This window comes from Fukomys damarensis, unplaced genomic scaffold, assembly GCF_012274545.1.
Source record: "Fukomys damarensis isolate Sample0158 unplaced genomic scaffold, DMR_v1.0_HiC HiC_scaffold_14, whole genome shotgun sequence".
In the NCBI taxonomy this organism is placed as follows: domain Eukaryota; kingdom Metazoa; phylum Chordata; class Mammalia; order Rodentia; family Bathyergidae; genus Fukomys; species Fukomys damarensis.
This window is the reverse complement of record NW_022900926.1, coordinates 23,316,950-23,340,137: the sequence shown is the minus strand read 5'-3', so window position 1 is coordinate 23,340,137 and position 23,188 is coordinate 23,316,950. Positions and strand designations below refer to the sequence as shown.

Sequence of the window (23,188 nt, the reverse complement as noted above, 5' to 3'; positions counted from 1 at the left end):
TCACAGTGACATATGCACACCTATGTTTATAGCAGCATAGTTTGTAATAGCTAAAACTTGGAAACAGCCCATTTGCCCATCAGTTGGAAACTGGATAAAGAAGATGTAGTTTTTCTACAAAATGGAATACTACTCAGCCATAAAGAATGAGAAAGTAGATCCATTCATAGGAAAATGGATGCATTTTGAGGATATACTCCTAAGTGAAATAAATAAGTCACTCATGTGTAAATACCGAATAGTTCCTCTGGTGTGAAAAACTAAAATAGTGCTCAAGATCCTAAAGGGATAATTAGCAATGTGAAATAGGAATAAAAGGGCTAAAGATGTAGGGACTGTGAGAATGGCAGGAGAAGGGGAATAAGGGAAAGGGAAAAAATGTGAGAAAATATAAAAATGGAATTAAAGTGTTTGCAGGTGGGGAGGGGAGGAGTGGTGAAGGGAGGACAGGGACAAGGGGAAAAAATAAGAATCAAGACCTGTAATGTAAAGGTACAAGATCCCAGTAATGAATGTAACTGTACTGTATACCTAGAATGTACCAATAAATTCAATTAAAACAAACAAACAAAAAAAATTTATCAACAGTTGTTTAAGACTTATAAACTGAAAACCATAAAACAATCATGAAAAAATTTCAAAAGACCTAAATAAAATGAGCTGGACATGGTGCTGCATCCCTGTAATCCTAACACCCTGGGAAGCTGAGGCAGGAAGATCCCAAGTTTGAGCCCTGCTGGGCAGTTTAGAGAGAGCATGTCTCAAAAAAAAAAAAGGTAGGAATGTAGGGATGTAGTTCAGCTCTGGGTTCAACCTAGGACTGGGGGCAAAAAAAAAGAAACAAATGAAAAAGTCCATGTTAATAGACTGGAAGGCTTAATAATGTCTTTATATTTTGATCTAAGATTCAATGTAATTCCTGTAAAAATTTGGAAAAATCTGAGACAATGATCATTAGATTGTTGATGGAACCTAGAATAGCCAAAACAGTTTCTAAAAAGAACAAAATTAGAAGATACATCGTTATTTAAAAAATTCTGCAAAAGTAAAGTAATAAAACAGCATAATGCTGACATTAGGACAGGCATATGTATCAATGTGAAAGGACTGAAAGTCCTGATATAAACCACTACATTCATGATCATCAGATTTTCAACAAAAATGTCAAGACTGCTAAATGAGAAAGAAAATCCACTTTTCTGAACAAGTGATACTGCAACAACTGAACAGCCACATGCAAAAATATAAAGATGAATCCTCATATCCTTTAAATCATACCATATGCAAAAATTAATTCAAAATTGATTACAGACCTAAAGGTATGAGCTAAATGTATAAACTCTTAAGAAAATATGGGATTTAATCTTTGTGATCTTGGATCAAGCAACAGTTGCTTAGATAATGACATAAAAAGCACAAGCAACAAAAGGAAAAATAGATAAATTGGACTTTGTAAAACTGTCAAAATTGTGTGCTTCAAAGGATATGATTTAAAAAAAAGCAGTGATGGCAATCTTTTATCTATAGCAGTGATGGCTAACCTTTTTTATGCGAGCGAACAAACTACAACTCAAAGCCCACTTATTTATCAAAGTGCCTACTCTGCAATTAAACATGAATACCATAGTTTTAGTTTAGAAAAAACAACACTTACATTAATATCTTTTGTCTTAAAAATAATGTATGTGAGAGGATACTGAACAGGATGGAAGAAAATAATTGCAAATCATATATTTAATAAGAGATTTATATCTAGAGTGTATAAGTCAATAATAAAAAGGTAAACTAGATATATAAATTTAGGTCATATTTATATAGTTTGTATAATTATACTATTTTAAATAATTTATAGATATATTTATATGCTACATTTGTGGCACAGAGTAAGTGCTCAGTAAGAGTTAGGCATAATTATTATTCAATTCCAAAAACCTTTGATTATTATAGAAGAATAGCGTTTTCTACAGAACACCCACAACTATATATATGACCAAATTTTCTAAGTCAAAAATAGAAATTTATTTCTAGGTTTGGTAAAATAAGCTCTAATTGTCACACACAATGTATTAATTTTAAAATTTATATAATTAATTTACTCAATTATAAAATGAGCAAAAGATTTCAATTAGAGTACAAAAAAACCCCCCAAAAAACAAAAACAAACAAACAAACAAGATTTGAATTAGACATTTCCCCGTAGAAGATATTCATATGGCATCTCAAAAGATGCTCACAACATTATTTATTAGGGAAAAATGCAAATCAAAATTATGATATACCAATTCCTACCTATTAGGACAGCTAGAATAATACAAGACACTAACAAATGAGCATGTGGAGAAACTGTAGTCTCATTTATGACTAGTAGAATTTTAAGGTGGTTCACGTAGTCTAGGAAACATTTTGGCAGTTCCTCAAAATATTAAATAAATAGTTACTACATGATATAGCAGTTTTCCTAAAGAGAGTTAAAGACTATGCCCACAAAACAACAAAACCAACCTTATACATGAATATTCCTAGACCATTACTTATAATCTCTAAAAAATAGAAGCAACTCCACTGCCCATCAGTGGTTCAATGAATGAACAAATTGTGATGAATCCAAATAACGGAATATTACTTGGCATGGGAAGGAATGAAATTCTGATATAGACTTCAAGGATGGATTTTGCAAACATCACGCTAAACAAAGGAAGCTAGACACAAGAGGATACATAATGTATTACTGTATTTATATAAAATGTGCAGTATAGATAACCCATAGAAACAGAAAGAGGATTAGTAGTTGTCAGGAGTCATAGTAATAAGGTAATTGTGGGAGATGTCTGTTAATAAGTATGAGATTTCTTTTGGGGGGGTAATGAGTATGTTTTAAAAATAGATGTTGGTGGTGGTTGTGTAACTCTGTCAATATACTAAAAATCACTGAACTACAGACTTTAAAAAGATGAAGTTTACAATGAGTGAACTATAATTAAGTAAAGCTGTTACAAAAAGATCACAATAATGATCATTATGAGAGGTGAAGTGATTATGATGGATAAATCAACAGAACCTGTAAAAAAATACAGATCAAGAGGCCAAAGCTTTTTGGTTAGAGAGCAGTGTCTTGATTCTGGTTATGATAATGGACAAAAGAGGTTAGACTATGGAAATGTAAAGAAAGGAGAAAGCAATACACGTGGGACACGAAATAACAATAAGCCCAATATATCACCAAGATTTGTTGGCAGGAACCAAGTACCTGGTAGTAGCAGTGACAGAAAATTAAAGTGGTAAGGACCAGAAGAGACTCTGGGGAAGACAAGTTATTGAAGACTTACTTTTAGGTTCTTTAGGTTACCAAATAGCAACAGTCTTAGTACTGTTTATAAATATTTTTCAAGTAGAATGGAGAAAGCAAAGCATAATTAAGACTAGAACATCAGCTTGGGAATCATCCATGCTTAGATGTTAAAGAAGCACCCATTACCTCATTCTTGGGTGACACCCATAACTACCTCCTCCATTCTGTCACTCCTGTTCTTTAAACAGCTGTCTGTGGCATGTGGCTAGCATAGTTTGAGGTGTAGCAGGTGTCTGCAATTTCCTTTCTCAAGGTCACAGGTGACTCTGCCAGGGCACTAGAAAAACCACAGCTTCTGGGCCTCTTTCTTCCCACCAAACCTAAGATCCTCTTCTCACATCCAGATTACTCTGTGATACTTATGTGTCTTTAATGCTCCCCACAGCTATTAAAACTGAAGTGCCACACTTCCCAGGAAATCAACTAAGATTCTATCCACTAACCTCAAATCATTATGTGTTTGAAACTTCTTAGTGTGTGGATGGAATCTTTCCTGAGACATACTACAGAAATTCTTTTAGATAGATATCTTTTAGATAGCTTCCCTGGTAGATTTTTTTTTTTAACATGAAAGAATCTATACTGAGTTATAGCTCAAATTTAGGCTTTCATGGCCTTATTTTCCCCCTTAAGTTTATTGGTACATTTAAAGCAAACAATACAGTTACATTTATCATTGGGACCTTATTCCATGGCCCGTTTTAGCTGTCATTCTGGTACTCAGCTATTTAGAGCCCTTGTTACCATATGCTCTTCCTCGTGACATTAAAAGTTACATTCATGTTACACAGATCACATATGATAATACATAGCATACAGACTTTTCAAACTATGAATTGTTTCCTAAGTGTTAACTGCTGTTAATATTACTTTAATTGCTCTTAATTTCCACAAAACTCTGCCTTGTGCCTCTGAGTAACATGGTTTATAATGTACACTGATTTTGCTTTTGGAGAGTTAATATTTTGGCTCATATATCCTAATGCATTAGCACACTGAATTTAAATGTTTCTAGATAACCCATAAAGGCCTTTTGCCTCAGTTTCCCCTCTGACAAATGGTGATGACAATGATATCACCTTTTTTTTATAGAATTACAACAGTCACATGAAATAAATGCAACATTTTACAGTGTCTGGTAGTGAACAGTGCTCAATAAATATTAGGTATAATTACTATTATTCAACTCTTATAAGTTCTTCAAATATCAGAGGAATGGTTTTATAGTAAAATATTTCTGTAGAACACTTATAGCTATAAACGTGGATATACTTTCTAAAGCAAATATAGAAATACTCCAATTCCATTTATGAAAACAAATATTGATTTCCAAGTTTGGTAAAAAAAATGCTCTGAATTCACTAAGTGCCCCTGGAAAAGTCTGCCCACATTTCCATAAGATTCTATCAGCCACAGATTTGGTGACAAGAAAACTTTATAAAATTTTAATAAAAAGACAGTTTTATTTACTCTAGAGATTTATCTACTTAATCTTTATGCATCTAGTTAATCTGTGATCCAATTATGTATCTATACCAAAAGGTGTCACTGTATTAGTGCCTGCTATGCTGCTATCTCTGACAAAGACTGATTTCATTATTGGGGATACTGAGATGATGACAGAATAAAGAACATTACAGGAAGATGGAACTTTGTAAACTCATATACAGCCAGAAACAAAAGAAATACATGTAAATAATTGGAAAATTAGAAGTGACAGTTATCTAGGAAGGAAAACAGGAAGCTAGTTTGATAAATATAAATTTCTTCCAAAATGGAAAAATATTTCCATAATGATGAATGTTGATTTTTTTTTCTTTTCCAAATAAATGTTTTCTTCATTTTATGTCAAATCCGCTCAAGTTGTGGGTTCTGCTGTGGAATATTTCAACGAGTTTTTTTTTTTCTTTTTGGTCAGGGATCAAACTCGGGACCTTGTGCTTGCGAGGCAGGTGGCAGAACCACTGAGCTAAATCCCTGACACCTCAATGCTTTCCTAAGGTGAAAAAGATCTTATTTTGCTTTTTAGGAAGAAAAAATTTAAGTAATCACCAAAACACAATATAAGACTAAAATCTATCACTTTGACAGAGTTTTGGAGAGAGCTATCTTTGTAACTGAAAGACTCTAGATTCACAAGGATTTTAGAACTTTAGACCTAAATGTGGACCTTAAGATATTTCTTTAACCTTCCTTATTTTATTAATTAAAAGAGTAAGAGACTTTGCCTGAACTGTCCTTCCTAATCAACTCCTCTGTCAGATGCTAACATCCACTTTGTAACTTTAATGTTGTTCCATTCATGTTGCTGGATCTTTGCTTCCATTTGAAGAATATTTAGTTTGAATGGAGTACTATTACATAATAAGAGCAATGCCAGTACTACTAAATTTATGTTTCTACATACCATCAGTTAACTCAGCATCCGCAAATTGTATTTTGCACTTTTAAAGAATATTAAAGAAGAGAACAGCATCGGTGAGTGTGCACAGATCCTGAGGAGCAATAGTGTGGTCCAGACTGGCCTGGCTACAGCCACATCCCAGCCAAGGATTGACCCCAACCCCAGGGGCTCAGGCAAACCTGCCCATCAAAGGCCGGCTCAGGAGGGAGCTGCACAGGCACACAAGCTTCAGTCAGAGGCTTGCCCCACAGCATCAGTGATTTGAACCCAGGAACTGGTGTACTGGTGAGCAGGAGAGAAAAAGCCTCTTGGTGGCTTGCTGAGAATTGAAGACTACTGGGTGAGCAAAAAGTTTTCTCAATAAAAGCACAGCAGGCTGCATCTGTTGAAATGAGAAGACATAGAAACAAGTCTCAAAACCAGACTTCAAGATCACCTAAGGCAACCCCAAAGGGAAACAAGTTGGAACAATCTGATACTCAACCACCTGGACCCCCTGAAATGGTAACAAAAGAGGATGTGGAAAAGATAAAGTCAGAAATAATTTCTCAGATGACAGCAGAGATTGTGCCCATAGTGTAAGACCTGATTAATAAATATAGAGTGGACACAGATTAAAAAATAGTGGAGCCGAGGAAAATAATGGAATCCCAACATAGGAAATAAATAGAATACATAAAACAGATGCAAACAGATTTCTAGGAGATCAAAAGCTCAGCAAAATGAGGCAATGCAAAGATAGAATTTCAGATATAGAAGATATAAAATCAATCCAGCTGCTAGATGCAAAGAAGAATAATATAAGACTGATCGGAGTCAATGAAGAAACAGGAGTGCAGATGACATGAAAAACTGTTACAGGAAGTAATGGCAGAAAACTACACAAGTAGGGGAAAACATTTTGATATAAAGATATGTGAGGCCTAAAGGACTCCAACTAGCTGTGATTAAAAAGAAATCTACACATAGGCATAGAACAGTTAAGATTCCAGAAACCCAACAGAAAAACAAAATTCTACAAGGAGTCAGAGAAAAGAAACAAAGAAAAGCCCATCAAAATCACAGCAGTCTTCTTAACACAAACCCTCAAGGCAAGAAGAGCTTGAAGTGATATTATTTCAAGCCCTAAAGGAAAACAGCCTCTAACCCAGATTGATATACCCTGCAAAGCTATCTTTCAAAATTGATGGAGAAATAAGATATTTTCATGACAAAGAGCACCCAAGAACTTCATGAATACCAAACCAGCACTCCCCAAAATTTTAAACAATATCCTAGCAAATGACAATGAGGATCACAACCCCAGGAAGCCCAAAGGAATGAATCCATCAGGCATGACAAGAAATTAAATGCAAAGGGGATGATCCAAGAAAAAGAAACAGCCATGACAAGGATAAAACAATACATATCAGTAATAACCATCAATTTTAATGGTCTCCATTCACCAATCAAAAGAAATAGATTGGCAGAATGGATCAAGAAGATCCAACAATAAGCTGCATACAAAAAACACACTCAATTCAAAAAGAAACTCATAGAATGAAAGTTAAAGGGTGGAAAACAATACACCATGCGACAGGATCCCCCCAAAAAACAGGAGCAGCTATCCTCTTTGCAGATCAAGTGGATTTCAAACCAACACTGATTAAGAGAGACAAAGGATATTACATCCTTATAAAGGGAACAATCCAAGAATAGATGACAATCATAAATATATATGCACCAAACAGTAGTGTGCCCAACTATATAAAACAAATACTAATGGACATGAAAAATCAAATAAATAAGCACTACCACAACAGTAATGGGGGACTTCAATACCCCACTGTCACAGATAGATCAACTAAACAGAAAATAAGCAATAGAATACTAGAACTCAAACTCTTGAACAAATGAACTTAACAGATGTTTACAGAGTGTTTCAGCCCACAAAATCACAATACACATTCTTTTCAGCTGCACTTGGGTCATTCTCCAAAACAGACCACATATTTGCTCACAGAACATGTCTAAGTAAGTGCAAAGGAATTGAACTGATACCCTGTATATCATCAGACCATAGTGTGATGAAATTGGAGATCAATAGCAAAAGGAACTGTAAGAATTTCACAACACACTTCTCAATAACTAATGGGTCACAGAGGATATTAAAGAAGTCAGACAGTTCCTACAATTAAATGACAATGATAATACAACATATCAGAATCTATATGACGCAATGAAAGCAGTTTTATGAGGGAAATTCATAGCACTGAATACACATATTAGGAAAACAGAGCAAATGCAATTAAACAACCTGATGCTGAACCTCTAGCTTCTAGAAAAAGAAGAGCAGGACAAACCCAAAGCTCATATAAGTATGGAAATTATAAAGATCAGAGCAGAAATTAATGTAATGGAGACTGAAAGAACAATACAAAAAAACCCAAGAAGCCAAGAGTTGGTTCTTCAAAAGAATAATCAAAATTGACAAACCCTTGACCAACTTTATCAAAACAAGGAAATAAAAGGCCCAAATCCAGGCAATCAGGAATGAAAAGGGTGAAATTACAATGGACCCAGCAGAAAACCAGAGGATCATCGGTACTTACTTTGAGAATCTTTATGCCAATAAAATGGTAAATACAGAAGAAATGGACAGATCCCTAGGTATGTATGAATTACCGAAGTTGAATGAAGATGACCTAAAAATTCTAAACAATCCAATATCAATGAAACTGAAAATGTAATAAAAAACTTAGCAAATAATAAAATTCTGTGCCCTGATGGCTTCACTGTTGAATTTGACAAGACATTTAGAGAGGAACTACTGCCACTACTGTTTAAACTTTTCAATGGAACTGAAAGAGAAGCAATACTCCCAAATTCATTCCTGGAACTAAGCATCACTTTGATCCCCAAAGCAGAGAAAGACCCAACCAAAAAAGAAAACTATAGGCCAATCTCACTAATGAGCATAGATGCAGAAATCTTTAATAAGATACTGGCAAACAGAATGCAGAAGATCATCAAGAAGACCATATACCCTGACCACGAGGGATTCATCCCAGGGACACAGGAATGGCTCAACATATGAAAATCAATAAATATAATATGCTATATTAATAAAGCCAAGGATAAAAACCATACAATCATCTCAATAGATGCAGAAAAAGCAGATGAGAAAACCCAGCATGGCTTCATGGTAAAAACCCTACAGAAAATTGGAATAAATGGTCTCTACCTCAATCTGATAAAAGCCATCTATGAAAAAACAACAGCCAATATTATACTAAATGGTCAAAAACTGAAATCCTTCACACTAAAGTCAGGAACAATACAATAGTACTGGAAACATTAGCCAGAGTAATTAGACAAGAGAAAGAAATAAAAGAATAAAGATAGGAAATGAGGAAGTCAAATTGTCATTATTTGCATACTCTATACAGCAGACCCAAAGAACACCACCAAAAGTCTTCTAGACTTAATAACCAAATTCAATAAAATAGCAGATAGAAGGTTAACACATAAAAATCAATAGCCTTTCTGTACATGAAAAACAGACTCCCTGAGAGAGAAATGGGGCAATCAATTCCTGTCACAATAGAATCCAAAAAGGTTGACATGCCTAGGAATCAACCTAACTAAAGAAATCAAAGACCTCTTCTCTGAAAACTCTGAGAAAAAAGATTGAAGAGGATAACAGAAAATGCAAAGACATACCTTGCTCCTGGGTAGGAAGAATCAACACAGTGAAGATGGCCATACTTTCAAAAGTGCTACACAGATTCAATGCAATCCCAATTGAAATACCAGCAGCATACTTCACAGAGCTTGAGAAAACAATCCAAAAATTCATTTGGAACAAGGAGACCTAGAATAGCAAAAGCAATTCTAGGCAATAAAGAGAAGGTAGGGGGTATCACAATCCTGATTTGAAACTATACTATGAAGCTACTGTGATTAAAAACAGCATGGTACTGGCAAAGAAACAGACCTGAGGACCAGTGGAACAGATTAGAAGATGCAGAAACAACTCCAGACACACTCAGCCACCTCATCTTTGACAAAGGAGCCAAACACCCTCACTGGAGGAAAAGTAGCCTCTTTAGTAAATACTGCTGGAAAAACTGGGTACCAACTTGCCAAAGACTAGTATCTCTTATTATATATCTATATATATAGATATAGTGAGAGACTGTATCTCTCAACATGTACTAAACTAAAATCAAAATAGATTAAAGTTCTAAATATTCAAACAGAAACACTAAACCAGCTGGAAGAGAGGTTAGGTAGAACTCTTGAAGACTGGTGTAGGAAAAGATTTTATCTACAAAACTTCAGTTGCCCATGAACTAGCACAAAGAATCAACAAGCGGGATGTCTTCTCATTAAAAAGTGTCTGCACAGCAAGAGAAATGACTAACAGTGTGAAGAGACAACCCACAATGTGGGAAAAACTTTTCACCAGCTATTCCTCAGACAAAGGTGTATTATCTAGAATATATAAAGAAGTTGAAAAAAATCAGACTTCCCAAATTTAAAGACCCAATCCAAAAATGGGCATCTGAAATGAATAGACATTTCTCAGACAAAGAAGTAGAAACAGCAATTAAACATTTGAAAAAATGTTCAATATCACTGGTAATTTGAGAAATGCAAATGAAAACAATTCTGAGATTCCTTCCATCTTACCCCAGAAAGAATGGCTGCTATCAAGAAATCAACCAATAACAAATGCTGGCGGGGCTGTGAAGAAAGAGGAACCCTGCTCCACTGTTGAAGTGTAGACTGGTGCAAGCACAGTGAAAAGCAGTATGGAGATACCTCAAAGAACTAGGACTGGAAGTCCCCTTTGACCCAGCTGTTCTCTTGGTGGGTATCTTCCCTAAAGAATTAAAACAGCCATACCATAGTGATATATGTTCATAGCACCACAATTTGTACTAGCTAAAACTTGGAAGCAGCCTAATTGCCCGTTAATGGGAGACTGGATAAAGAAAATGCAGTTTTTTTTTATAAAATAGAATACTATTCAGCCATAAAAAACAGGAAGAATCTGAGACGTTCATAGCTAAATGCACACTGAAGTGATACTCTTAAGTGATATAAATAGGACACGTGTAAATATTGAATAGTTTAGTGTAAGAAACTGAGAGTGTAAATAAGGACTCCAAGGTATAATAGATAATGTGAAATAGGAAGAAAAGGTACAAAGGGGAAGTGGAGATGGGAGAGGTAGGGGAAGGGAAAGAAGGGAATGGAATATGAGAAAATGAAAAATAATGGAAACAAAGTCTTGGTAGATAGGGAGAGGTTGAAGGGAGGACAGGGGAATGGAGAAAAAAGAAGAACCAAGACTGATTATGTAAAGGTACAAATTTCCAACAATGAATGTCATTATACTGCATACATTAAATGTACCAATAAAATTAATTTTAAAAATGCTAAAAAAGAGAAACACTTCACATTCTACACAGATTTATCTCAGTTTTGGCCAAGTTAAGTCAGCAAAAAATCTACAAGGCTGATTTCACTATTCTATTTTTCAGTCTTCTTTCATAATAGGCTTTCTAAACTACTTTGGATACACCTAGTGTGACCTCTCAGCTTCCTTCCAGGGACCTGCTACCATTTTTCTGACAACTCTGGCTATATATAACAGCACAGCCACTTCATCTCCTTCCACACTCCTTTGGGCTTCTAAGGTATTATACTATTGCTGATCTCCTAGGCCTTTTCTCTCTCTCCATGTATTTTCTTATGAGGTTTTTTCTTACAACCTGTTAAATATAGGCTATAACTTTAGAAGTTCTAGTCCCTGAATCTTTTTTATAAGCTTACCTCTATATTTCCATTTCCATTATTCCTTATTTAGACCAGTATCACCTCAAATGTAAATTTCAGTAGCTTCAAAGTTCACTGATCTAATGCCCTTGATCATATTATTCTCACATCAAATGTTTCACTATCGCTTATATTTCATGCACTAGCACTCAATAATCTTTATAAATCACACCCAAATTACCTTTTCTAATTTTTCCACTCTCTCATCTAATCTGCTTCATTCAAACTGTCCACCTATCTATAAACGTTGCACTTTCCTTCTATGATCTTTGGTTACATTGTTATTCTGGTCTAGAACATCCTATTCCTTTTAAAATGTCATCCTTCTTGTAAGATCCAGTTTAGCACCCAACAATTCTGAACAGCTTTTCAAACTACTCCAGTACTAGGAATTTCTGCAGCACTCTGGCCTATCTCATAATTTCTATACTTGTGTTCAGACTGCTTTGGTGACACAATTGCTCTCATTTCACACATTGCTAATGAGTCCAAGAGCTACTTAAATTCAGTTATACATATTTTTATAAAGATATATAAACCATGTATCACATGTATATTAATATAGGGCTTGCATAGTACTACTCTATGTACATTATATAATTATCTACTGATAATTTGGAGAATATACTTCACACCACTGTTACTATATGTAGCTATTGTTAATCAGTAATGTGAACTTTTTAGAATTTTAAGATTGTCAGATAAAAAGATTTAGCAAAGCCAAAATAGAATTGGAGGGAAAAAAAAATCTAAGAAAACCACAAATGTCAGTGGAGTAGTCCAATGAGGAAAAAAAAATCAATGTAAATTTCATAATTTGTAATTTCTTGAGAAAATTCTAATGTACAGGTAATTAAGAAAAAATGTTATGAACAACTACAAGTGTCCTTATTAAAAGGGAACCTATTTTGCATTTATATTCGAATTTCAAGAGAAATTTTAATAGAACTGCTTTGAGTTGCTACTTTATTGAGAAGTGAAAACACACATTCTTTTACAACTTAAGTTGTAAAAGCTTATAGTTTATGAGTTCCCTCTCCACCCTGCAATTACCTACAAGAGGAGATTGGCGATATGTTCTATTTTATGAGTTTTATTGGGGCATATTCACCTCAGTTTACATATTATGAATTCCTGGAAAATGCCAGAGATTAGAGAAAATAAAGTATGCCCTTTGAATCAAGACCTTTCAGGGCTGGGGATTTAGCTCAGTGGTTCTACCACCTGCCTTGCAAGCACAAGAACCTGAGTTCGATTCCCAGTACCAAAAAAAACCCCCCAAAAGACATTTCATTTTAACTCATACATTTATACATAAACAAGCTGTCCCAAATATTATATTAAAATATGAAACAGTTACATTTTACAAGTATAACAATGTAGTATGTAGTAATGTTGTGAACCTAAAGGGCTAAATAATGATGATAATCTGACAACAGTAACAGATTAAAATATTGCAAAATAAACATGGATATCGTATGCTCCAAAAGAGACACAGAATGAAATTTAATTTGTATGATTCAGATCTATACATTTATGAATAATTTAAGGGTTAAGGGCAAGCAACATTTGGACATCTCAGAAATATTTTCAGGATAAAAAAATAAATCTGCAACATTTTTAAAGTTTTCTACTGATAAATTACATGACAAAAATTTATCAGTCAGCCCTTAGAAAATTTGCATGAATGAATGGCTCATATAACTGGTGTTTTTTTCCTTTATAACTGGTCTTATAAGAAAGAATAATACTGAGTCAACATATAGTTTACAGTGCCGGGTGTGGTGGCGTATGCCTATAATTCTAGCACTTGAGAGGACTGCTGTGAGTTCGAGACCAGCTGGGCTATACATTGAGTACAACGCCAGCCTGAACGAAAAAGTGAGGCGTTGTTTCAAAACAAAAAAAAAAAAGTTCAAAGCAATCAAGTATATTTTAAATCTTAATAATTAAAAGAATAGTTAGGTAAGTCACCTAATTGCTATAATTCTGATAATATGGTATGAGTTTTATTTGAACTTGTTTTTGTAGATGTATAGGCTTCTGAGAAAATGCAAACTATAATTTTATAAACTGCAAAAACCCATTTGTTGAAACAGATTTCAAATACATTGCAGGATCACTGAATAAATTATAAAGGAGTAATATTGAGTGTTACAGGTTTAGAAAGTTTACAAAAAATTGATTAATTAGAATATCAATACTCTAATATCAATATTAGAATTTTATCATATCCATTCTTCCTGCAAGAGACTAAAAATGAATACTCTTAAAAATCACTAAAATTTTTTATACAAAGTGTGATTAAAAAATATGGTGTGTGCTAAAATTTTTTTAAAATACAGTAAATGAATGACACCTTGCCACTATTCCTTCTTGCTTTGAATATACTTATACTTAATTGGTCTTACCACTTTTAGAAGTAGATCTGGAAGTTCCTTATCATAGGTGTCATTAGTTGTAGTGTGGCTGCCGTGATGTTTTTTGAATTCATTCAAAATGTTTACCTTTCACCCTAGTCACTTTGACTTTGGGGAAGAACCAGAAGTCACACGCTGCCTGATATGGTGAATCATGTAGACGAGGACACAATGTAAAGGTTTTAGGAGCTAGCCTCTCTGCTGGGTGGCATGCAGCAGTAACAGCATTCATCATATTTAGGTCATACTTCTTAAATATACGAAAGAGAACTTCCTTCTAGAGCTGCTTCAGAAAGTGGTCAAAACAGCAAGAAAAGCATGAATAAAGAAAGGAGGGGGATTAATAATAATTTTCTCTAATAAATTAAAAAATTTAAGCATGCACTGTATTTTTTGATCATCATTTATATTCAGTATGGCTTATGTTTTGTTAACTTGTTTAATGAATTTTTATTTTTTTAAATTAATTTTATTGGTACATTTAATGTATACAATATAATGACATTCACTGTTGGAAATTTGTACCTTTACATAATCAATCTTGATTCTTATTATGTCTTAATGTACTTTACATGCATAGTAATTCTGCCATAAACAAAAGCTATAAAATTTGCTATGCATATATTATACATTAAAAGGCAGATATGTTTTAACAATACTTAATGCTAGTTTCTATTTCTCTTTGATTTGCAAATAAGTCCTCATTTAAATACAGGATTTAAGCCTTGGCTGACTTAACTATTAACTTTTATACTTGCCTCTCAAAGTTCAAATAATGACCTCTGATTAATGTGGGCTGATATCCTTAATTTACCATAGATTATAAGCAGGTGCAAGGACAAATTCTTAAAAAGATATGATCCACTTCTCATATAATCTAACATTTTGATTTTCTCATGCCTTATTTGTTTTTCCTATAAAATTACAGTGCGTGAGTGAAAAAAGGAAAAAATTAGTGAGAAGTGACATGTAAATAAAATCCGAATTAGGACATTACGTACAAAGAAAATAAAATGTATAATACATTATATGAGCAAGTCAAAGGTTACCTCTACAAAAGAATAAATATCAGGCTAACGTGTAGCATCTCTTATAAAACATCTCTTATAATCCCAGACGACAAAAATGATCAACTTCTATAAAGTTTTTAGGTAAAAGCTTATACCAAAATAATAAAAAATATGTTGCATTCAATGATAACTGAGAAATATATGTATACTTAAATAATTTACCAACTATTATATATTTTTTGGAAAAAATAACTTGAAAGTCTACTCTGATTATTTTTGATGGGGGGGGCGGGATCATACCAAGGATAGATTTTCCTTTTCACTTTCTATTAAAGGCATTCCCCAAAACAGGATATTATTTGTGTCAGAAAGGAAAAAAAAAATCCCAAATAAACAACAAATACATAACAAAAACAAAGTTTATGTAACAAAAAAACAAAGAAGGAAATGAGTAAACAGAGTGAGAGGGGACACATAACAAAGGGACAGGTGGTTTTGTTCTCAGGCTAATCTATATTTACTTAAGCGACACTGCATTATATTATAGCCCTATACGATCAAACTATCCCGTATAACCATATATTTACAGAAAAGTTCATGCATAATTTAAACTTGGACTATCAACAAACATCATTCTCTTGAGAAATTCTCAGCTACTCATTTCCCTCACCTGCTAAAGACCTGCAACTAGAATCTACAGAGTGCTCCTAGATGAGCCACTGGGTACTCAGAAAAAGAGGGAAGTAGAAGCAATAATGGATAAAAACAGAAGCTGGAAACTGGGGGTTAGTAAAGGATTAAGAATAGTTCAATGTCCCAGTCTCAGTCATTCTAAAATCTTGGCACACATTATTTTTTTCTCAGGCACCGGGAGTAACTTAATTTATTATATCCCTTCTTTTCAAGCTAGAAGAACAAACATTCTGGATTTAAATTTTTTATCTTGTTAAATTTTTACACAAGCTTCTTCCTTTTTCCTTTATTCTAAACATTTTCTTCTGCAAAACTCTTTAATGGTAGAAACTGTTTATAGTAAAGCAATGGAAGGGAAGAGTACCTAGCCTAGTTCTTCCTCAGAAAAAACATATCAGAAAAGTGGGCTCAAGTCAAAATCTGGTCTGTTTGGGGAGTGCACCACGTACATGAAAAATTATTGGCTGTACAGAGTAGTTATGGTACTGATACATTAGAAACTACCATTTCATAGTCCAACCAGAAAAGTCTCTTCAACAGACTACTATTACCTAAACTACTATGCTCAGGTTCAATGTCTAATTCAAGGATTTATTTTGATATCATTAGGGCATTACTGTAAATATTAAAACAATTCTTTCTCGCAATTTTATGTGCATTAGGTTTTACAACTTCATCACTGAATTAGCATGAGATGATCTGTAATCAGCTTAGAGGGTACAATAAGAAAGTTGGGCCAGGTTGTGCTTTTCTGAGTTCCAGAATGTATAAACAAAATAGAAATATAAACACAAGTGCCATAGGGAAGCCTGTGGGAATAAAACAAATTTCAAAAACATGTAAACAAATAAACTGGTTCTATCATTCAAGTACATTAATAAATTTCCTTAATTGGTAATTTTAATTTTTTAATATTAAGCAATAGAACTTATGTAATTTTTTCACTTTTCTTTTTTGGTACCAGGAATCAAACCCAGGGCCTCGTGCTTGCCAGGCAGGTGCTGCGCTGCTAAGCTACATCCCCAGACAAACCTTATGTAATGTTATGGTTGGTTACTCTTTAAGGATTTTTACTAAAGGATAAGTGAAAACGCATAATAGCCAAGTAATTTTTATGATTATGCTAATGACTAGTTCCTCATACATTAGTCTTTTCTGGAGAATCACACATAAATGATCAAACACATAAAGTCAACTGGTCACGTAGATTTATTACAGATAGAAAATGGAGTGAATTTTCTAATGGGGCTTTATTAATCAGCATTAAAATACAAATACAGCTTATTATTGCCTTTACTTTCTTATAAGAGATATTACCTGATCTTTTTCATAATAGTTAATGGTAAATATATATGAAGTACTTGAAAGACTTGCATAGAAAACATCATACATGACATTATGTTGAAAGAAAATTAAGATGCACTCTGGTCTATATCACCTTAAGAATCTTTCAACCAGCAACTGGGAATTGATGTATATTTTATAAAAATATATTCAAAGACTAAAAGGAAGATCAAATTGTTTTTCTTTTACAATATATTTTTTAAAACATAGCAAAAGTACTCTAACTAAATGTCCTTTATTGTCTAGTAGTAAAAGAGGAACAACTAGGAAGATTTTCCTTCTACAATACTAAAGCAAAGTAACCTGTATGAAATGAAGCATTACAGTGTTCGTTCACTATTATAAGCATGTACTCTATAATACAAATTAACATTCATTTTTAATAAAAGCATTTATTAGTTTGCATAAAGTTACATTACTTTATCAAAATAAAACTATTTTAAGTTAAAATTCATACGAGTACATAGAAAAGCATTTTATTACATTTTGGCAAATATTACAAAATTTTTTTGTAGGGATTTAACTTTTGGCAAAGGAAGGTTACTAACAGTTTTCTACAATGCCACTCTGTGTCCTTGTAACCAGCATAATTTTATAGTTTCTTATCAACTTTTAACAATGCAGGGAGAGATTGGCTTACCGTTGGAGCTGAATCTATCTGATGGTTACAAGGCCTTCTTTCCATGCTGATATTCCCTATGGAAAGAAAAAAATTGTGAATAATTGGTTCTTAGGCCTAATCATTTTTAAAATATTTATGTCAGTAAGATATGACTCATACAGTTTACAAGAAGAAAAGGCTCACTCACACAAGGATCCTTTCACACCGTGTTAAGAATTTTCTGGTCAGAGTAGTTTGTTAGTTTAGCTACTTCACCTGACTTAAGGTTAACTAAGCCAATCTTCCCATTCCAGTGGTGTCTAGCAATAGTGCAAGATGCATCCTTATCTTGCTCTCAGTTTAAAAATTATAGCATTGCCTGGACTTAGCTGCATTTTTCCCAGGATAATTTTATTTCTGACTTGAGGTTATCAAGTTTTATAAAGAAATATAATAAAAGCTATAAAAGGAATCACTACTTCCTTATTTTATCAAAAGAAAAAATCTGTTCCAATTTCTCTTTGATCTGGCTTAGTACTATGACATATCCTACTATTTATTCAATTACCATGGAGTGACTGAAGAAAAAAAATTTCCATGATTCTCTCCTTTAGGGTGACAACACTGTGTGCTAATCTTCAGAATTATCCCCTTATCATGTGTGAATTTATCTTTTTGTTCCCAATGTTCTCTAGTGCTTTTTTTGGGGGGGTATAAGCAGCCTTTAAAGATGTAATATATTAAGTCTCATCTGTAACACACTGGTTCAAATCATGCTCATGTTAAGGTGAACACTGGTGTGAGCTTCATTTAATTTCCAATCTCTGTCCATTAGTAAACTAACAAGTGAGTGAGTTTGTTCAAATAACACCAAAGGTCATGACACATGACTGGTTAAAGTGAGAATTATAAGGTCTGTTGATAGCAATTAGCAGAATTCCTAGTATGAAATGTCAGTCTCTATCTTTTGTAAGCATTTAACTTATTTTTCTTAGTATAATAAAGGATTACATAAGATCAACATAACACAATTGCTTTTTATTACTTTCAAGAATATTAAAAATGAACAAAGTACCATAAATATTTTTAAAAGGTTTTGTTTTATTAAAAAATTATTTCACTATCTATTGTTAGCCAATGAAGTATGAAGTACTATACTACCTTCATTCAACTAATATTTACTGCCATTCACTGACAGAAGATAAATAAATTATGATTTATAATTTCAAGAGTCTCAGAAATAGAAATGACCATTTTTTGGAGGAAAAATCTATAGAGCAAATGACCCAGGTTTTGTCTCCAGTGTATTAAATCTTTAAGGTAAATCTAAATGGAGAGACATTTTTTTCATCAACACCAGCTCTGTGTTACAAATTTTAAAAAATGAATAAAACATAGTAGAAAATATTCAAGTAACACAGATTCCTGTAAGAATTTAACAGTACAGAAGTATATAGAACACATGGTGAAATCCTCACTTCCCAGGCCCCACGTCTACAACCCTCCTCATTGCAATCACTGAGTGCAGTCTGTTATGATGTACTTGCTTTCAAATGTGCATGGTCGTACTCTGAGGTTCGGGCACTGGCAATATCTTACATGTGAATTCTCACTATTGTACTCTTACTGCCACAAAACTGGGCCAGACTAAATATCTATTTTTATTCATTTATTTTTTTAAATTGAGTTTATTGTTACATTTTAGGTATACAGTATAATTACATTCATTATTGGGATCTTGTACCTTTACATGACAGGTCTTGGTTCTCATTTTTTCCCCTTGTCCCTGCCCTCCCTTTACTCCCTTCTCCCCTCCCCATTTACAAACACTTTATTTCCATTTTTTCATTTTCTCATATTTTTTCTTTTACCTTATTACCTTTCCCCTACCCTTCCTACTTTCCCTACACCTTTAGCACTTTTCTTCCTATTTCACATTGTCAATTATCTCATTAGGATCTTATGTACTATTATAGTATTTCACACCAGACAAACTATTCGGTATTTACACATTTTTAAATTCTCATCCAATCAGAAAATAACTTAAATTGGAAATAAAAAGTAACCATAGAAACAAAAACAAAGCACTTCCAAAGTCTATACAATTATAAGAAAAACTAATTTGTTTCAATTTAAGAACATGTTGAAAACTAGAATTTTAAAAAGTGGATTACTCAAAGTTACAATCTCGATTTTAAACTGAGATGTTTAGAAGTATTGTCTGGAAAGATAATCATGTATGTCTGTTTAAGGTAAACAATAGAGAGGTATTATTTTAAGGAAAAGTGAACTCAAATAGCTTCACATTTTAAGTATATTTTACTTTAAAAATCTGTCTCATTTAACTTTTATTAAGGTGCAAAGATGAGTGAAGTTCATAATATGCAGTTTGCTATATGGTTAATTTTTTATATCAACTAGACTAGGTCACTGAATCTAGATTTTAGTCAAACAGCTAGATGTTTCTTTGCCACTAATTTTGGATGGAATTAACATGTAAACAAGTAGAATGCCCTCCATAATATAAGTGGGTCTTGTCTAAGACATAGAAAAGCCTTAAAAAATAATTTGATCTTCCATGAGAGAAGGAATTCTGCGAACAGATTTTTCAGACCAAACTTTAACTCTTCCCTGCCTTCATTATAAATTATAAATCTGTATGTTCATTAAATATATTCATTGTGCAGGAATATAGTTCAAATGTCCAACTTTATATCACAGACTATTTTAAAATAAGAATATCTCCAAATGAATTTAACATGGAGTATCTATAGAATTAATCAATAAAAATGAATAAAATATAAATAAATCTATCAACATATATTATTGTTATATTATTCAGTATGATAATCTGACTTTTAATGCTTACATATAGTGCAATTATTCATATGACTTTGATTAAATTTACCATCTTGCTGTTTTACTGCATTTTTTTTATTCCTTTCTTCATTTGAAATCATGAAGTATCTTCACTAATCTTTTATGATCCTGATGGCTTCTTAGCTATAGCTCTTCGTCTTTCTTAATGCCTACCATATATATGTATATCCATATGTGTGTGTATGTGCGTGCATGTATATATCTCAATTTATTATAGTTCACTTTGAATTATAGGAATTTGCACTTCAAAAACAGTGTAAGTACCTTAAAACAGAATCACTCCAACTATGTTACCTTTAAGCTACCACTATTTTATATTTCACTTCTATATGACACAATATATTATCAGCATAGTTTTAAAAATGTTATTAGTCTTAGAGAATTTTAAAAATCAGTCTATATTTACCTATACTTTCATCCCTTCCAGCATTATTCTCTCCTGCAGAACTAGATTTTCATTGAGATCATATCTCTTCAGAGTCTCATCACCCCTGAAGAGTCTCGTGTAGTATAAATCTGCTGGTGATTGATTGTTCTTCTTTACCACATTCATTTATATATTAATTTTGGAACGGTGTTATTACTGGATATTAAGATCTAGGCTGATTATCACTTTTGTTCAGAAAATTATTTTATTCCATCATTCTGTGCGAGAAGGAAGGCTTATTATGTCCATGAATGTAATGCATTCCTTTCCCTGTGCTTAATTTGTAATTTTCTTTTTTCTCAGTTTAAGATGTACCTAGGTATGGTTCCATTTATGAGTCCTTCTTGAGGTCTGCTTTGTTTTTTAATGTCTGTTAGCCAACCTCTTTTATTAAAGTTGTAAAACTCTGGGCCAGGGATTTAGCTCAGTGGTTCAGTGGCCTGCCTTGCAAGCACAAGGACCCAAGTTCAATCCAAAGGGCCCAATAAACCCCCGGTGACAAAAAAAAAAAAAAAAAAAAAAGTTGCACAACTCCTATTACATTATTTCTTCAAATATTTTCCACTTCATTTTCTCTATCTTCTAAAATTCCAATTACACATTTAATCCATTTCACATGGATACTGAGATCTGACAATTTCTTCCTTTCAGGCTTCCCCTGTGCCTGAATTTGAATAATTGCTATCATTTTGCCTCAGAATTCCATGATCTTTTCTTTTAATGAGCCCTACATTGTTCTCATGCTATCTATTATATTTTCAGGTCTAGAATTTCCACTAATTTCTTTCGGCGGGGGGGCTCCATTTCTCTACTGACATACTGCATCTTTTCACTTACTTTGCTTATGTTTCTTCATATATTATATAAATTATTTAAAATTCTTATTTTAATTCTAACCTATTTGAGCTATATAATTCTTTTTATTGACTGTTCTTTCTCTTGGTTTTGGCCATTTATTTCTGCTTATTCACACACCACATATTTTCTGATTATAGGTTAGAACTGTTAGGCAGGTAATCAGAAAAGAATAAAATAGAAAACCTTTATCCTCAGACAGAGCTCACCATTTCCTCTTTCAGAAAGCTAGGGTGAAGCATAGATCTCTTTATTCAAATCAAGAGTTGGCTCTAGCTGAGCTAGGCTGTTGCTACTTTAGTTAATTTTACCAAGTCTATTTTTTTAAATGTTGCAGAGATAAGGTAGTTCATTGAGAAACTCTAGAGATTATGGGAACTCTCTCTACGCCACTTCCCATGTCACAAATTATGCTGCAGAAGTCCTCTGGGAAAGAACCAATGGGTGAAGAAGACTGACTCATATAGGGACCTTTCAGATTCATCACGCTAGCCCATGTGGTTGCTAGACCTTCAGCTCATTTCTGTCTTGCAGTCACTCTGCCTAAAAGGTTTGCTCTTCTCTTGTGTGTTTTATGTTCATAAATACATCCATGTATTACAGTGACTCCTGAGAGGAGGTATGGTAATTCCAGCACTCTGAGAAGTTGAGGAATGAGAATTATGAGTTTAAGCCCAACCTGGGCAATTTTGTGAGACCCTGTCATAAAATGAAAAAAAAAAAAAAAAAAAAAAAAAAAAAAAAAGGTAAGGCTGGGGATGTAGCTGAGTGTGAAGGGCCTGGGTTTAATATCTCCAGGACTGCCCTGCCCTCCTCAGTGGCTCCTGGCCTTTATTTCTTCATGGAGTAGGCCCTGTTTCTCTTTACAAATTACTTTATTCATTTATTTATTTTTGTGGTACTAAGGATTAAACCCCAGAGCCTTTGCACTGAGCTGTATCCCCAGTTCCCTTCCCCCCTAAAATTTTGAGACAGGGTGTTGCTAAGTCACTAGTTGTCAGGCTTCTGTCTCAAACTCCTACAATGCTGGGATAAAGGGTGTACAACACAACGCTCCCCAGTTTACTGTATTTAAACTTCTTTGATGACTTAATGTTATAGTAGAAGAGATGATCTTTACCAACCTTCTACTCACTAACCAAAAGCAAAACTCTTGGTTTGTTTAAGTTATTTTGTTGCTTTTGTCTCTTTTTTGTTTTTGGTCAATTTCAGTACTTACTTTTTTTTTTCTCAGCCTGTTGATTTTCTATTTGTTTTTAATTTTTACCAATGTTTCAATTTTACTATTGGTTATTTTTCTAATTCTAAAGGTAATAAACATTTTCATTATTTATACAAAGAAAATGGCTGATACTTCCTTTAACGAAGGTATCAATACT

At 33.4% G+C, this 23,188-nt stretch overlaps 1 protein-coding gene across 23 annotated transcripts in view; it reads right to left on the bottom strand.

Moving 5' to 3' along the window:
- The window catches only part of Ahi1 (Abelson helper integration site 1), a 200,764-nt gene that overhangs the window by 84,497 nt on the left and 93,079 nt on the right, over positions 1-23,188 (bottom strand). For all 23 annotated transcript variants that reach the window (XR_780703.2, XR_780704.2, XM_010626547.3 and 20 more), the window contains one exon: positions 17,687-17,742. Coding sequence is in view for 21 of the 23 variants with exons in the window: in XM_010626547.3 (XP_010624849.1) it covers positions 17,687-17,742 (56 nt within the window). In the remaining 2 variants the exon portion in view is untranslated. The remainder of the gene's footprint in view (positions 1-17,686; positions 17,743-23,188) is intronic.